The sequence below is a fragment of the Antechinus flavipes genome, chromosome 2 (assembly GCF_016432865.1).
Source record: "Antechinus flavipes isolate AdamAnt ecotype Samford, QLD, Australia chromosome 2, AdamAnt_v2, whole genome shotgun sequence".
NCBI lineage: Eukaryota > Metazoa > Chordata > Mammalia > Dasyuromorphia > Dasyuridae > Antechinus > Antechinus flavipes.
Genome location: NC_067399.1, coordinates 231,937,637 through 231,955,608, shown reverse-complemented (window position 1 = coordinate 231,955,608; position 17,972 = coordinate 231,937,637). Strand labels below are relative to the sequence as shown.

General features: G+C 40.6%; 1 protein-coding gene across 1 annotated transcript in view; it reads right to left on the bottom strand.

The window, feature by feature from the left end:
* Positions 1–17,972, bottom strand: part of RIMS4 (regulating synaptic membrane exocytosis 4) — a 61,529-nt gene that overhangs the window by 7,417 nt on the left and 36,140 nt on the right. Inside the window, exons 3-5 of the mRNA XM_051976495.1 lie at positions 7,626–7,738; positions 7,128–7,229; positions 5,724–5,863 (exon numbers count right to left, since the gene is read on the bottom strand). Coding sequence (XP_051832455.1) covers positions 5,724–5,863; positions 7,128–7,229; positions 7,626–7,738 — 355 coding nt within the window. The remainder of the gene's footprint in view (positions 1–5,723; positions 5,864–7,127; positions 7,230–7,625; positions 7,739–17,972) is intronic.

The following is a 17,972-nucleotide window of genomic DNA, read 5'->3' as shown; positions in this document are numbered from 1 at the left end:
CAGTTTCCTCATCTGTAAAATGAGAGGATTTGTGAAATGACCTGTAAGATACCCAGTTCTAAATTTATGAGCCTCTTTTTTGTGGGGAAAGGAATTGGATCAATAATGTTCAATAACACAATTCCCTATATCAATATGGATCTGTAACTATTCTGTGATGTATAGTCTCAGAGAATTGCCTAAAGCATTGGTTCCTCAAGTGATGGATTTTTTTTTTTACAAATGAGAAAACTGAGATTCAGAGAAGGGAAGAGAGCTCAAGAGCCAATAAGAATGGAATCCAGATTTGTCCTTTACTCCATCCAAGACTGCTCCACTCCTAATTCCTCTTGTTTTTTCTAATAAAGCTCCTTCCTTTTATATTTCATAATTGAATTCTTTTCTCCGTGCCTTCTGGGCACAGAGAGGAATTCTCTCTGCCACTGCTCACCAATGACCCTCCTGCCATGGTCTGGGGAATTTTTTTTCTTGGGAGGTAACACATTCATTAACAGAAAGCCCCAAGTTTCAGCACTGGTGTCATCCTGCCACAAGGAGGCGCAGAGTTCATGTAGTCCAATGGATGGAGCAGGTGGAATAGGGTATCCTGGAGCCCTAGCTCTAGGATGAGAGATCATAGTATTAATTGTCAGAGATGGCTAGAAGGAAGCATCAAAGCTAGAAAATAGCTTAGAAGAGGAAGGACATTAGAGACCATCAGATCCAATCCTTTCATTTTAAAATGAGGATATGGAATCAACCTATAGATTGGGGATGTTTATTATACATATATATAATATATGTCTATATACTTATATGCTAGAGGAATATACATACATATACATACATACACACACACACACACACACACACACACATATATAAGCATGTTTTATATTTGCAAAGTAATCCAGTAAATTAGTTTTTCAATTAAGATTAGAACACTGTTCTTCTCTCAGTTCAATTCTCTTTCCAACATAAGAAAACTTCAACTTGGCTGTGAGGCATTATATAAATTATTCAGTCTTTTGGGGGGAGTTTTAAATTTCTTAATCCATAAAATGGGTATGATTACATGCAATTTTGCCAAATTTTGTGAGTGTAGAAAAAAATTTAAGAGGCAAATAGAAGTTAATCATCTTTGGGAAAAGATAATGATAAATATTGGAGGGGATGTGGGAAAACTAAGATATTATTGGTGGAATTGTGAACAAATCTAATCATTCTGGGAGAGCAATTTGCAACTATGCCCAAAGGGCTATCAAACTCTGCATAACCTTTGATCCAGCAGTGTTTCTACTAGTTCTATATCCCAAAGAGATCATAAAAAAGGGAAAAGGCCCCACATGTGCAAAAATATTTGTAGCAGTCCTTTTTGTGGTAGGAAGAAACTGGAAAACTGAGTGGATGTCCATCAGTTGGGGAACGGCTGAATAAGTTATGGCATATGCATATTATGGAATATTATTGTTCTAAAAGAAATCAGCTGGATGATTTCAGAGATGCCTAAAGAGGCTTACATGAACTGATGCTGAGTGAAGTGAGTAGAACTAAGAAAATATTGTACACAGCAACAACAAGATTCTGTGATGATCAACTCTGATGGAGTTGGCTCTTTTCAACAATTGTGGTTCAGGCCAATTCCAATACCCTTGTGATAGAGAGAGCCATGTGTATCCAGAAAGAGAACTATGGAGACTGAATATGGATCAAAGCATAGTATTTTTTTTGGGTTGGTATTATTTGCTTGTTTGTTTTTTCTCTCATTTTCCCCTTTTGATCTGATTTTTCTTATACAGCTTAATAAATATGAAAATATGCTTAAAAGAAATATACATATTTAACCAATATTGGATTACTTGCTGTCTAAGGGAGGGGGAAGTAGGAGAGGAAGGGAGAAAAATATGGAACACAAGGTTTTGCAAGAGTGAATGTTGAAAACTATCTTTGCATGTATTTTGAAAAATAAAAAGCTATTATTTTAAAAATGGAGTATAAAAGACACATACAAAGAAAAGCAATTCTGATGAGAATAAGAAAGGGGAGTTACCTAAAGAGACCTATTTAAATGTATAGATTAGCAACTGACTTAGATTTTAAAGAACATTAAAAGAAAATGGAAATAAGGGTAGGTTAGTGGAGGGTAAATACAAGTCTGAAGAAGTCCTGTAAAAATAACATCTAATCTGAAGCACAGAAAAATGGAAGGAGGTAAAAAAAAAAAAGGCCATCCAAAGAATGTGTGTGTGTGTGTGTGTGTGTGTGTGTGTGTGTGTGTGTGTGTGTGAGTGTGTGTGTGTGTGTGTTTAATTCTGGGAACAGAAGATTTTTTGATAGCTCTATGAAAAAAATGATAGAATCACTGAACAAAAAAGATGAAATGATGAATATGGATGATTGAGAGAATGCAGAGCTAGTTTCTTTTCATTTGCTTCTGATTTCTCTCTTAAAGACAATGATCTTTAAATAGGAAAGGACAGAAAAAATTTATGATTAATGGGAAGGTAAAAAAAAAAATAAGGCAGGAGACAACAAGGAGAGCACTTTGCTTCTCACAAGCTCAAGTCACCAGACTTAGCTGGCTATTGAAAAGACCAATTAGAGTTAACTGCCGAATCACTTAGTGAACTTGGAAAGTTTATGGAGAATTGGGGAGATACTTCCTAATCGTAAAAGGGCAAATGTCCCAAAATTTACCCTCCCAAAAATGGCAAAATAAAAAACCCTGTAAACTAAAGATGAGTAACTTTGATTCCTGACAAAACTTTAGAATGTGTTATTAAAGGTGTAGTTGGCAAATATCTAGAAAAGGAAGCCATGATCACAAAAAATTAGCTTGAAGGATAGGTCATGTCAAATTAACCTCATTTTTTAAAACAGGTTACTAGATTGTTGGAGTGGGGGAATGCTGTAGATATAGTTGACCTAGATTTTAGCAAAGCATCTGGCAAAGACTCATGCGATTCTTGCAGACAAGATTTGGTCTAGTTTAGTAGATTCAGAAATGACTGGATGATAGGAATCAAATAATAGTCATTAATGGTTCAATGACAGTTTGGAAGGTGGTTTCTAGATAAGTGTTATAAGAACTTATACTTAGTACTGTACTACTTAATAGTTTTCTTGGTAAAAAAGTTACAGAAATAAGGGTGTGCTGATTAATGTTTAACAACTGACTTTCTGGAGATGTAAGTATGACATACTTTTAATCTACATCATCTAAAACAGTCAGCAAAACAATTAATCAAACCCAGATTTATAGTGTTTGCCAATTTCAGAGGCATAAACATTTACAATGAAAATTTAACAATCAGCTTTCAAGAGCTGGCTACAACATTTTGTAGATGACATAGCTAAGAGAAAGAACTAATAAATTCAGTGACATAGTTTCTCCACCAAAAAAATCTCGATAGACTGAACAATTGATGAAAGTTAAGATGAAATGTAACCGGAATGAATTAAATTTGAGTTTATGTGAGATAGTTGAGTGGTACAATGGATAAAATACTGAACTTGAAGTTAGGAAAACCCAAGTTCAAATTCCACTTCAGACATTTATTATCTTATTAAACAATCTTGGGGGTTGTTTAATCTGTCAGCCTCAGTTTATTCATTTGCAAAATGGGAATAAAAATGCCATTCTACTCCCACAGTTTTTTGAGGATAAGATTAGTATTTATAAAGTGTTTTTCAAACCTTAAAGTGATATATACATGTCAGCTATTATTATTGTTATTAAAAATTAATGTCATAAGTACAAGTCTGAAGAGGTACAACCAGTCTGTAAAAGATTTGATGGTGGCCCAGAAGGCTAATTTGCCCTCAGTCACCTTAAGAAAAACATAGTGTCTAGGACAAGGGAGGTCCTAGCTGTATTCTGCCCTGATCCTACTAGAGTATTATTTATTCCTTCTGGGAACTCCATTTTAGGATGAATGTTGATCAGCTGAAAAGCATCCAGAGAGTGGCAAGCAAAATGGTAGATAGCCTAAGTTAATGACATTGAGATGGACTGAAGGAACTGGAAATGTTTAGCCTAGAAAAGAGACTTTGGGGCAAAGTTATTTGGAGGACTATTGTGCAGAAAGGGATGAGACTGTTCTATTGGGTTTCAAGGAAGAGAATGAGGAGAAATGGGAAAGAGTGAAGAGGAGGACTTGTGTGTGATACAGAGAAGAACTTCCATTTAATAGTAGTCCAAGCCAATTGAAAAGGTAGAAGCTTTCAAGCTAACCCCACTTCTCAAGTGTGTCAATCTGGGGATTCTTGGTTGTGTGCGAGCTAGACTAGGGGGCCTCTGACCAGCTGAGATTTTCCACTCCGAAGTTCTGTGATTCCAGAGATGGACCAAATCCAGCTCACTTCCCATTTTTGTAGAGGGGATTTTCTGTGCTGAGATTTGGTCCTCAGATTGTAGTGTGCCAGCGCTTGGTCTAGGCAGTGGTGGAGCGAGCCCTTCCTGGGTTCCTGGGCAGTCTGTGATGGACTCTCTTTGTGCCTAAGTGCCCATTCTGAGCGTTCCAGCCTTCTCAGCCAACTGCACTATGTCATATTTAGACTCTTCAGCCTGGCATTTGAGCCCTCTTGGGATCATCCTATTACACCTCAATTGTTCACTTCCATGTTCCTGCCAACGTCAGCTCAGGATTTGAAATGACACTGACATTTCAAGGACATGGAAAATCAACCACAAATCCACAAATCTGAATTCCCCCCCATGATAAACTTGAGGGCAGGGACCGTCTACCATGTAAAATTACATATTTCTTCTGGTGCTAAACAAAGGATGCAGCTCACAGTAGTTATTTAATGCATGTTTGTTGTGGCTGGCCACTGCAATTCATCCTTGCTAACAATCATAAGCTGTGGCACAGTGGAAAGACCTGGAGTCAGGATGGAAGCTGGAGTCAGATCTCTGCCCTGTGTTGCCATGTGACCACAAGCTGGCCTTATTTAATTCCTCAGAGCCTTGTCCTTAAAGTGGGGCCAATAGTGTCTCTGGTACCTGCCCTTCGGGGATATGGTGGTGATCAAAGGTCATTCATGTAAAGCACTCCGTAACCCTCAAAAGCGTCCCAGAAATGTCATCGGGTTTTTTCAGTATAAGCAAAGGCCTCAGACTCGGGATGATGTCAGAGTGGAAGGAAAATGGTCGTCTTACCTACAGAAATATTGGGTAATGGGGGCCGGGAGACTAGAGCCTTGTATTCTTTTATAAGATCTGGATTCCACTTCCTCTGTGAAGTTTTCCTCTATTATTCCCATCCAGGTTTGGGGATTTCATTTTCCCTAGATTCTCTCTGAACTTGAACATTTTGCTAAGGCCTTTTAGGCCCTGACACTTCAAAGACTAAGGGTTTGGTTCTTTCAGATGAGTCATCTTTCAATCCCTCCCCAAACCAAGTGCAACCCTCCCCCAAAACCCAGATCCTCCCTCCCATCACACAGATCAGATCCCTACCCACCAAAGGAGGTCCTCATCTTCCAAAGACCAGGCTCTCAATTCCCATTCACTCAAAGACCCGATTTCCATTTCTCTTATAGTCCAGATTCCCATCTTACCCCAAAGATCAAGTTCCAGATTCTCATCTCTCCCCAGAATCCAGGTCACCAGTTCTTCCACAGGCTAGATGCTCCTTCCCCAAAAGCCACGACTCGATGTCTCCCAAACCCAGATTATCCCCCACTCAAAACCAGATCCTTATCCTACAAAAGCCAAGCCCCCAGCCTTGAGCCATTCTCACCTGCAATACTTTGCCCTGAGGACTCTCAGGGAACAGGAGCACCTGGTTGTACAGGGGATCCAGAGACTTTCGAGCTACTTTGGTCTTCTTCTTGGCAATGCACACCCCATTTTCCAGCAGGTAAGCCTTGATGTAGGCCGCTAGAAAAGAGCAGAAGGGCAGGAGGACCTTATTGGACTGTTTCCCACTGCACTCCTTGCTCCCTGACTCTCATTGGCTTGGGAAAGGCTGACAAGACCTCATTGTATATCTTGTTGATCTCCTGTCCTCTTCAGGACTTTTCTAGGCTCCACCCTCCTCCCATTTGATCTTCAGAGTCTAGTGTGGTAAAGAGTTAGGGACTGTGAATGTGGAAGACATTCAAGATTCTTTTTGGAGAAGACCAATAGAGGGATTTTTTTCTTGATTATTTTTCTTGATTATACTTGTTACAAGCATTTTGTTTTTATTTTGTTTTACTTTTCTTTTTTATTCTAGCGGCCTACATCAAGGCTACATCAAGGCTTACCTGCTGGAAAATGGAAAATACTTGTTAAATGAAAAAAACTTTTTTTAAAAAAGAGAGTAAAATGGTCAGGTGAGGGTCTGATCACCTACAGAAGGGCATGATCAGAGTAGAAATATGCTTATGATTGGAACTGAGGCCGAATTTCAGGTATGGTTTGTAGATTTTAGAATTAGAAAGGACTTGAGGGTCATATAGTCCAATACTCTCATGAGAAAACTAAGGCCCAGAGAAGCTAATTAGTAGTGACAGAGTTGAAAGTCAAACTCAGGTTTTCTAACTATTTTTTCTATTTTCTAGCAGCTCTCTCATCATCTGGGCTGGGTATGGCCGAGGTTAGGGTCTTGGCCAGTTCAAGGTTAAGAGTGTGGTCAGTGTTGAGAGGTGTCCTGGGGGGATGCTGGTCTGGATTAATCCATGAGTTTAGAGACTGTTCAAGATTAAGGACCTAATTATGGTATAGAATACTACCGTTCTTCAGGTGTGTGATCACGGTGACTAAGGGTATTAACTAAGGTGATGGAATTAGTAATGACTAAGTTCATGATTAGGCTGATGACATGGCTACTGAGGTGTCAGGGTCAGGTGTTACAGGCAGGCCGGGGGCTGAGGTATGAGTTTCCCCATGACTGGGGCTAGGGAATGATGGGGCTTGTGGAAAAGGTCGAGAATGGGTGGTATGGTCTGGGCCATAGGCTGAGTTAGAAGGATGCAGTAAACACTTGGGTCTGGTTTGAGGTATAAGAACTAGGGATCTGTGGTTTGGGTTGGGGACATGACACTAACATGGCAGGAGATAAGGACCTAGGGTCTTGACCAGGTGGTGTTTAGGACCCAAGAAGGTAAGCTTGAGAGGGCTATAGCCTATACCAAGTAAGAGACTTAGTACTTCTGGTTACCTGGCAAGGTCTTGGAGCCTGGCTTGGCTGTTAGACCTCGCGCTTGGATGATGTCCACTTCAAGCTGCCCATTCCTTTCCTGCAAACCGATCTCCACATCTCCTACAAGGCCCCAGAGAAGAGAAAACAGATTTAGAAGCTCCCCTGGTCAAGGGCACGTCTCACTGCTCAGGCAGGCGTCCCTCAGGACGATCCCATCACTGTCCTAGATGTACACCTAAGACCTGTGGAGAGTGAGACAGGTTCTACCTTGGTTCTAGTGGGATACTTCAGGAAAGACGAAAGAAGTTAAAAGAGGTAAATTTGTTAAAGTGTTAAATGAAGGTTGAGGTGGGGCAAGGAGTCCACTTTCAGGCCATAGGAGCTGCTACATCTCGATTCAGAAATGGAGGAGGGAGCTCAGGGAACTGGCCGGCCTGGCCTTGTAATTTATTAAGAGATTCTCCTTTTTCCTGGGGTGGCTTTGGTGGGTCTCCCTGAGGTCTGGAGGTCACTCACCCATAGATGTGGTAGCTAAGGTCTGACGTCCCACAAACTGCGCAGGTCCCATACTGCCCAGGAAGTCACTGAACTGAGCATCAGATGCCAGGCACACACCTCCATAGGTAAGACTGGAAGAGGAAATAAGGTTGAGAAGGCTCCCTTAGGCAGCCAAAGAACCCGGATATCCCCATGAACTATCTCCGACTCTCTGTTTCTGAATCTGTTACTGTCTGCGTTTTTATTAGTTCTTACTTCTTTCTAATTAGATTTTTTGTCTCCCTATCAATCTTTGTTTCTATTTCACTTTTTGTCTGTCTGTCTATCAGTCTGTCTCCTGGTCTGTCTTTCTCTTTCTATTAATCTGATTGTCTCTGTCTCTGACTCAACCTTTTTCTCCATCACCCTCAGCCTCTCTGCCATCTTCCTTTGTCCATCAGTTTCAATTCCATTCTGCAAATACTTAACAATTCTCTGCTCTGCATAAAGTATTGAGGTACTCTGCTAGATTCTGGGATTCAGGGGCAAAAATGAACCTGCCCCCAAACATCAGTTCTACTAGGGGTAGATATGTATGATGTACATATAAATAAATGTAAGATAAACTGACAAAGGGAAAGAATCAAGTAAGATTTCTAAGAGGTGACTCATGCGCTAAGACTTGAAGAAAGTGAGGTATTCTAAGAGAGGCATGAGAAAGCGTCCATTAGGAAGCATGGAAATGGGCATTAAAAGGACAAGTTTGGAAAATAACTAGCATCCAATCTAATAGGTTTGATGAAGGGAAATAAAATGAAATATGGATATTCCAATAGACTTGTGGTGGAGAGAATCATTTGGAACCAGAGGGGACTCAATGCGGATCATAACATATTTTCAACTTTTGCAGTAGTTTTTTTTCCTCATTTTTTGATCATGATAATTGTGGAAATATGTTTAGAAGGATTGTACATGTTTAATCTAAATTGGATTACTTGCTGTCTAGGGGAGAGGGAGAAAATCTTGGAACACAAGGTTTTGCAAGAGTGAATGTTGAAAACTGTCTTTGCATGTATTTTGAAAAATACGTATTATAAAAAGTGAAATATAGCTGGAAATGTAAATGGCAACCAGTTCATGGAGGGCTTTTAGTGACAAGCTGAGCATTTTATATTTTAGCTTCTATGCAATGGGGAACCATTGACAATTTTTGAGGAGAGTGCAAAGGTCCAATATGTCTTAAGAAGTTTATTTCCACAGTTGTATGGAGTTAGCCCATTAGACTGTAAATTCCTTCAGGGCAGAGACCATATTATCTTTTGCCTTGTTTTTATACCTACCACTTAGCATAGTGCCTGGCGCTTAGATGATTAGAAAATGCTTATTGACTGTATAATTGGAGAACAGATTGAAGCAAAGAATTTGGAAGCAAAGGAGACCATTAGAAAGATACTGTAATAGAGATTGATAGATAGGTACTTGAACTAAGATAGTGACCATTTGAGTGGCAAGAAGACAGATTCAACTAATGTGGTGAAGACAGAATCAACAAGTCTTAGCAACTAATTGGCTACTTTGGGGAGAGGGAGAGGAACAGTTAGGAATGACTCAGAGCTTTCTAACCTGAGTGACTGGAAGGATGGTAGTGCCCTCTCCAGAAATAGGAATGTCTGGAGGAAGGGCTGGTTTAGGGAAGAAGATAATGAGTTCTGGTTTTGGACACACCACATTTGAAATTCTGATGGGATGTCCAGACAGAAATGTCCATCAGGCACTTGGCAATGCTGGCCTGGAGTTCAAGAAAGTGATTAGGGTTGCATATATAGATTTGTGCATCTATATATAGCTGATAATTGAATCAAGCCCATGTCTCAGCCATCTCTCCACTAGCCGTTTCTCTACCCCATTTGTCATTCTCTCCACCAACCTCTATTCCTATCTCAATAAGAACCATTAAGAGTTCTCATTTGGCTTCTTCTAAGACTCTGGACAATCCTAAAACCTTGGCATTCTCTCCTTTGTGCATCCTTATCCCCATCCCATCCTTGTCACCAGGAGCTCTTTTAGGGAGAATCCCAAACAAGGAGTCCTTATGTCACCCAAGAGGGGCTACTCTAATGACAGGGTCTCAGTCTCCTTACTACTACATTAATGCAACTCTGCCCAGGTCTTTAAAGGGAAAGAAGCAAGACCAGAATCCAGTTCTGGGATTGTGAGTGACTCTTCATGCTCATCATTTCTGAGTCCTAGAACATCAGACTTGGAAGGGTCTTTATTGATCAGAGACTATGAAAGAGTCCTTCATATGATCGAGATCTCATATGATTTGGCAGCAAAGACCAAACTAGAATCCAGGTCTCTTGACTCACAGCTCACTACTCATTCCTCAAAAGACAGCAAAAAAGTGATATAGTTTTTTTAAAGGAAAGAAAGAACTCTAGATTAGGAGTCAAAAGACTTGAGTTCAAATCCTGACTCTGTTAATTATTCCTTTCATGACAAATTATTTTCCTTCTCTGAGCCTCATCTGTAAAATGAGGAGTTCAGACTAGACAAACTTTAGAGTAATTTCCACATCTAAAACTTATAATTCTGTGATTTGGGAACAAAAATCATAAAAAAAGCAATCATGTGGTGCTATAAGAGGTGAGAGGAGACAGGGATCCTTAGGGATTGTTCTGGTTAAACACTGTGCTGAGCATTTTATAAATTTTATATCATTTACTCCTCCCCACAATACTGGAAGCTAGTTGTTATTCTTATTCTTATTATCATTATTATTTTGGTGAGGCAATTGGGGTTAAGTGACTTTTCCAGAGTCACACAGCTAGAAAGTGTTAAGTGTCTGAGGCCAGATTTGAATTCGGATCCTTCTGACTTCAGGACTGGTGCCCTACCCACTGTGCCATCCAGCTGTCCCTAGGTGCTATTATGATCTCCATTTTACAGTTAGTATGCTCTAAGGCTAGATATGAATTCAAGTCTCCTGGCAGTCTTCTAGGAGAAAGGGGATTTCTGAAAGTAGTATGGTATAATGGGAAGACCGTTAGATTCAAAGTTAGAGATGCTGGATGTGAATCTCAGTTCTCTATGTATTTCTTCTGTGATATTTGGCAAGTCCCTTACCCTCCAGGAGCTATTTCCTCATTTCTAAATCCTAGAAGGTTGAGTTAGATACTTTCTAAGATCTCTTTCAGTCCTAGATACACTGTCCAGTGGCTCCACATGGAATTCCATCTGTTCCCTACTCTCCCTGCCTGGAGATTGCCCACTGTTATGTAGTAGCCACCTGATGACTCAGGGATGCAGCCAGAGTTCCAGAGATGTTCATTATTTGAGATCCCAAGCTATACAGATTATCATTATCATTATAACAACTAACATTCATATAGCTCCTTAAGGTTTGCAAAGCACTTTATATTATTAAGCTCATTTGGTCCTCAAAACAGCCCTGAGAGGTAGTTTGTAAAATCTCCATCTTAACAATGTGGAAACTGAGTTACTGCCTCATGAGCAGAGTTTCTATTGTTTCATCTATCCATCTATCCATCCATCTAAAGATGTACTGTAGCCAGTTCAAATGTATTCATGAAAGACAAGTGTTAAGTTTTCATGGTGAGCATTTACACTTAAGAAACTGAAAAACTTTAAAGACCAGGGCTTGATTTATTATTTTGTTGAGTGTTTAGATGTTTAGCGAGTGATAGGAAAAAATGTTAATAATTTACACAAAACTTTAAAATAAAAAAAACTATGGATGAGATTTTTTTGAAGAATTAGTTGTTAAACTTACCAACAAACTCCTGCATCCATCCATTCATTTATTCAACAACTTTTATTAACAAACACTCATTGAATGAAGCTTTTAGTTATCTCAGTTCAGTGTTTGATTACCTTTTCCCAGCTTTCAAATCTAGGAACCATAAAAATTTGACTTCAGAGCTCCAGTTTTTATATCTGAGATCAGAATGTACAAGAAACATGGTTATCCTGTTCCTTCCACCCTATTATAACATAGAACTTCTCTCCATCAAGGTACTGCAGACTTAAAAATATGTGGTCTGGTATTAGAAAAGGATATGTTAGGACAGGTAGATGGAACAGTGGCTAGAAGCACCAGTCCTTGGAACAACAGCTCATCCTTCAAGAATTAGCTCAAATGCTCCTTCCTCCAGAAAGACTTCATCCACTAAAAATAATTTATCTTTCCTCAGACCTCACTCAGCACTTCATATCTCTCTTAAGAGCCATATAATTCCATTTTCATATCATATGTCCTGGATCAGGGCCTTTAAAAATATCTTTACATTTCTAGTGCCAAGGAATATGGGTAAATGCCTAGAAATCATCTGTTAGATTGAATTAGATTTAACAGTTCCCAAAGAAGGCAAGTTTGGTTTGTTGGGGCCTAGAAGTCCTTCACTCTAAGCCAAATATTTTCTGTTATGTAATTTAAATTCCTAATTCATTTCCATTAAATTAGTGCCAATTGAGCACTTATCATTTTGTACAACCCTATGCTAAGTGTTCATGGGGAGCGACTTAAGGCAAGTCCCTTCTGTTTTGGGGCTCACTTTCTCCATCAGAAAAATGAAAAGGTTGGAACAGGTGATCTCAAAGGACCCTTTTTGTATTAACCTTTTGTTGTTCCAAGGACTGGTGCTTCTAGCCACTAGCCTTCTATGAATCTGTGTGTGCCATGACACTTCTTAGGAGTCCAATCCCATGCCCGCCCTTCGTGGGGACCCAAGAGAAGCTTTCAGCATCCTAAAATTAAAAGTTTCCTCTAGCATCCCCATTGTCTCTGTGCCAGCTCCCGGCAGGATCCTGAGGAGACAATGGCGAGACTGACACTGAGGTAATTATCTGTAATTGTTTGTGATGCCTAGACTGCTGCCTTATTTTCTATCCTACAGCTGGCTCCCAGGGCCTTTCCTGCTGGGAAGGTCCCCTGGGCTGCAGGTCCCGAAAGTGAGCACCCTAAGGATCTTAGGGCAGAGAAGAGAAAATTTAGGTCTTGAAGAAACTTGCCTCCAGCGGTTATAATTCCCTTTCACTAAGAGTCTTCAAACAGGATGCTGGATGACCATTTGTCAGATATGTGGTAGTCTATTAGTCAATAAGCATTCATTAAGTGCTTACTATGAGCCAGCATTATGCTAAAGTATAAAAGAGGAAAGGGGAAGGCACTTACAGGTAGAAGGACGTGGAAATAGCTCTTGCAGAATGTGGATTTGAGCTGAGGCTTGAAATAAGTCAAGAGATATTAAGAGGTAGGCAGAGAGGAAGTCTTTTCAAGGTAGTGGTTAGATTAGATAGCACGGATTAATTCTGGAAGCGAGTTTAAGACACAACAAATAACATCAGGGTTGGGAGGAAGCTTAGAACATAGAACACGGAATCTCAGAGCTAAAGAGAGCCTTAAGACATAAGATTTAGAAGTGATCTTAGAAGCCATTTCATCTAACTTTCTTATAGTATAAGTAGAGAAAATGAGGTCCAAAGAAATAAAGTATCTTCCTTCTAACACCCATACAGAGAATTAATGACACAGCTTAGAATATGGGCATCTGGTTCCTTTTTGTACCAAATAGGAATCTGAGGTGGAGGTGAAAGTCTAGGCTTAGAATAAAAATCCTTACTTTCTTTTTTAAAAAAAATCATAAAATGAAATTTCCTACAAATCTTCTGAGTTATGTTCATTTACCTGAAACTCCCCTCTGTTGTATTGATTAGCTTTGGGACTGGGTTAGCTCTTGGATACATAGTGTTCTCAATCATCAAAATAACCAAGGCTCCATTCTATTTTCAAAATATATTTATTTTCTCATATTTCATCCAAAATCTGGAAAACAATGTATTTGTAGGGCAAAGAATGTCAGCTTGTGAATCAGACTAGAAACTAGTCCTAACTTTGCTACTGCCTAATGACCTCAAGCAAGTCACTTTTCTCTCTCCTGCCTACCTTCTGGTTTTCTCCTCTCCAGACTGAAAGGGCCTGGGCAACTTAATCCTACAAGTTATTCCCAGCTTAAGATCCTATAATTCTAAATGCTTAAGGGAGACCTTGTCTTATCAATGATCAATTCTGGTTCTGACAAACTTTAATTTGAATGTCACTCAATCAGCAAACATTTATTATGTGCAAAAATGTACTGTAAATAAAAAGACCAAGCAGTCTTGATCCCTGGATGTCCATACAGGCATATATATACATATACACCATGCATGCATGCACACATACACATACACATGCAGAAGCAGCACATGTGAAATTGGGAAAAGAAAATAGTCCATCTACCTGCGCACACTCAGGTGCAGTAATAGAACACAGAATGTCAGAGCTGGAAGGGAGCCTTGAACATAGTATATGAGGGCTGAAAGAGGCCTTAGAACATAGGAAGGGACCTTAGAATATAGAAAGAGCTGGAAGGAAGCCTGGAATATAGAATGTGAGAGCTAGAAGGAACCTTAGAACATAAAATGTGAGACGTGGAAAGGAAGCCTAGAAGAGAGAATGTGAGAGCTGAAAGGAGCCTGGAACACAGAGTGTGAGAAGTGAAAGGAAGCCTAGAATAGAGAATGAGAAAGCTGAAAGGAACCTTAGAACACAGAATGTGAGAAGTAGAAAGGAAAAGCTAGAAGTGAACCTAGAACACAGATAGTCAGAAAGGGGTTTTTAGCAAATTTTGTTGGTTTCAGAGATGAGGAAACGGAGGAAGAGGAGGAGAAGAAAGGGGAACTGGCTCACCTAAAGATTCACAGAAAGTCAGTGACTGAGCCCGGGCTTACCCCTGTGTTCTCTTTCTGCTTCATTTCTCCCGAGCTTGCCCAAGGGCCCTCACAAGGCACAGGGCTCCTTGCTACACTTGTTCACCCAGACCGATTCCTGCCTGTCCAGTGTGTCTGTTTCCCCAGACAACAGATGGTCTTGGAGGAGAGGGGGCCGGCCTGACACCTGCAGTCCACAAGAACTTGGTAACCAGGCAGCGGGCTGTGCCAAGAAAGCCTGGCTCTGGCCAGTCCAGGGCCAAGATGGCCACTTGCTGCCAGCTCAGACGATGCCCCTTTCCAAGGCAGAGATCCCAAGAATTCAGACGCCCAAGGTTGAGAAGGAAGTGGAACATAGTAAGAAAGGGAGAAAGGGACCAAAACTTGGCTCGTTTGCCTGTAGAGGGATGGCTTGGTTGGCCCTGGACTTCTGAGTCATGCAAGAGAATTTGGGGAGAGAAGAGTGAAAGGATGCTTGAGCAGTCTGACTGAATGGAGACTGACAGCACTGGGCGGCCCATGAACCACAGGCCACTGCAGAGAAGGAAGCCTCTTTCTCCAAGGGACAGATGCATCTGTGATCTGTACATCCTCTGTATCAAAGCCATGTGCCAGACATTCTGCCCAATAGAAAGGGGGGTTGCAATACCCCATTCTGTATACATGTATCCCACACACAAATGCAGCTTGATGGTACAAGTGAATAAAATGCTAGAATTGGAGTCAGGAAAATGGGAATTCCAACCTAGCCTCAAGATACTTGCTGGCTGTGTGACCCTGGGCAAGGTACTTAACTCTGCTTGCCTCAGTTTTCTCCTCTGTAAAATTGGGATAATAAAATTATATCTACTTCCTAGGGTTGTTGTGAAGATAAATAAGGGACAATATGTATAAAGTGCTTCACACATTTTAGAGTTATATATAAATGCTAATTCTAGTATTGTCAGATATGTATCCAGTTCCCTGGGTCAAGCATAAACATATACAAGCATATGCTCAAATATAAGCATTTACTCATTAGCACACAATTAATTCCCACACAATTATGTGTGCCAGGCCCAATGCAAGGTGCTGGCAATATCAAGGCAATGAATGAAGAAACAATCCCTATTTTTAAGGAATTAACATTTTAAGAAAATGTGCCTCCTGCCCCCATATTGCAGGTAAATAATGCACATTTACACCATAGAGATCCACATACATAGAGATCCATACTGAGCTACACCCATATATACATATATACCTATCCACATGTGTATGTGTGTGTGTACATAGAATGTACACACATCTATAGGGAAACATCTATATGGAGACATAGATGTGTGGAAGACGGATGATACCAATCCCACTTGAGGTTGCTGAAGAGAGAACAAGACTCTAGGAAGAAGCCAGAATGAGAGGAATTGACAGGCTTTGTCACGTCTCTTGGTTCTCTAGAGACTTTTGGGACATTTCCCTTTGGCTGAGATCTGGGACTCTCTCTTAGTTGAGCTGAGTTAGCTGCTCCCACTGGGAGAGCTCCTTTCCTTCACTGTACAATCTGCTACATATTTTCCAATGTAAACTTTCTCTGATTTTTTCAATTTTATTTTATCAATTTAGATAAATAGGTTTCTTGGCTAAGGGCTATATGTGTTGTAGAACTGGTATTTGGTAAGCTTTGAAAATTTGGGGTATCCTTTTCCCTATTAATGAAAAGCAATCAGAAGTTTAGCTTGTACCTAAAAAACTACATCCTGTGGACCAAGAATAATTAAAGAAGATAAATATAATTCTGGCCCTGTTTCTCTCTAAGACAAGCAGAGTGGCCAAGATTCTGGCCCTAATCTCCTGCTTTCCTCCTACTGGAAAATCATCTCCCTTGGAGAAGAGAGGGGTAGGGGGAACCGAGGCTAGAAATGACTATTTGGCCTCCCTTTGAGCCATACAGTGACACCCCCATGCTAGAGGGGGAAGAACCACAAGAGACCTGAACACCCTGAAAAGGCTCTCTTATCTGTTCTCTCCAACTCCTCCCTGTCCCTCCTGGAGGTTAAGACCATGTATCCTTACGGAAGAAAAGAGATTTCCATATCAATGAGCCAATGGGCTTTGGGTACATTTATACATGGATCTATCTGTCTGTCTGTCCATCTATTTCTCTATGTATCTATCCATCTACACATATATATGCATGTACACACACACAGTCCACATGTATGTATATGCACATAGATGTGTATTTATATTATGTACATAGGCATAAGTGTATGAGTGCATGTGTATGTGTATTATATATATATATATATATATATAAGTATGTATATTATAGTGTATGTGTATATACATAGGTATATATGTGTACACATGCAAACACTTAATCACGTACTTAGTCTGCACAGACACACATGCTTATCCAAGAAGACGTACACACACTGGTAGTGCACTCACACACACAAACACACATATTTGCAAATACAGACACTCCCCAGGTAACACGACTGCTCATACATACATGTAAATGAGGGCACACACCTGCACTGACCAGAAATAATTCGGCCAGGTGTCCCTCGGCTACGTGGGCAGAAGGTACCCAGATGGTTGGGCTGTCTAATGGGCAGAGCAGACACAGCTGTTTTCTGGGGCTGTTGGCTACCCTGGGAAGTCCTGGCCCTCAGCCCAGGGGAGGGGCCTGAATGGTTCATTTCCGTCCTTCCCATCCCACAGAACCACATGGGCCGCTATGGGTCTATTTTTAAGCCAAAGCTGAGCAATTTTCAGCCTAGTGCCATTGCTCCTAGAGCTTGGAGAGGAGGTGGGAGAGAAGGGCGGAGCAGCTCTTTCCTCTCCAGGAGCTCTGACATCAGTGTGGGATCTGCAGGAGGTCAGCCCCCAACCAGAATACCTGCTAATAACTAGGAGGAGATGGCCACTCAAAGCATCAGCCTATTAACACGTCCTCACACTCCACCTGCATCTACCTCTCCCAGTCACTAGATTAAGATTTTCCCTTTGATGCACACTGATAATAGGCTCCTGATATAGAGCTGGAAGGGGATGTGGATATTTTCTAGTCCACTTTGTGACCCTGAGATTTCCTTTCAACTCAAAATCTATGATCTAAGGAAATGTGGATTTCTAACCTTCCACTTTACAGATGAGGAAATTGAAACCAAGACTTCTTCGAGGCCATATAGGTAGGAGGATTGAAAGTTGGGTTTGCTAATTCCAGACTCGGTATACTTCCCCCTGTGATACACTGCTCTGCTTAGTATCTCCAGAGGTTCTTAAATTGGTGCTCACCAACCCCCAAAGGAGTCAGGGGTAGGTCTCAGAGAGTCCATAAACTTGGATAGGGGGGAGCCCCACATCTTTATTTCCCCTAACCTCCTATCTAAATTTAGCTTTTCCTTCAATTGCTTAAAAAAATATTATTCTGAGAAGGGGACTAAAGACTATCAGATTGCCAAAGGGATCCATGGCACCAAACATTAAGCCATTCTGCCCCACTGGATGGAAGAAGATTCAGCAGGACTTTGTCTTACAGTGAAGATGGCATCTAAGTAAAAAAAATGCTCTTAAGAATGTCCTCAAACACTGAAGAATGGCTGAGTGGATTATGGCTGTATAATGGAT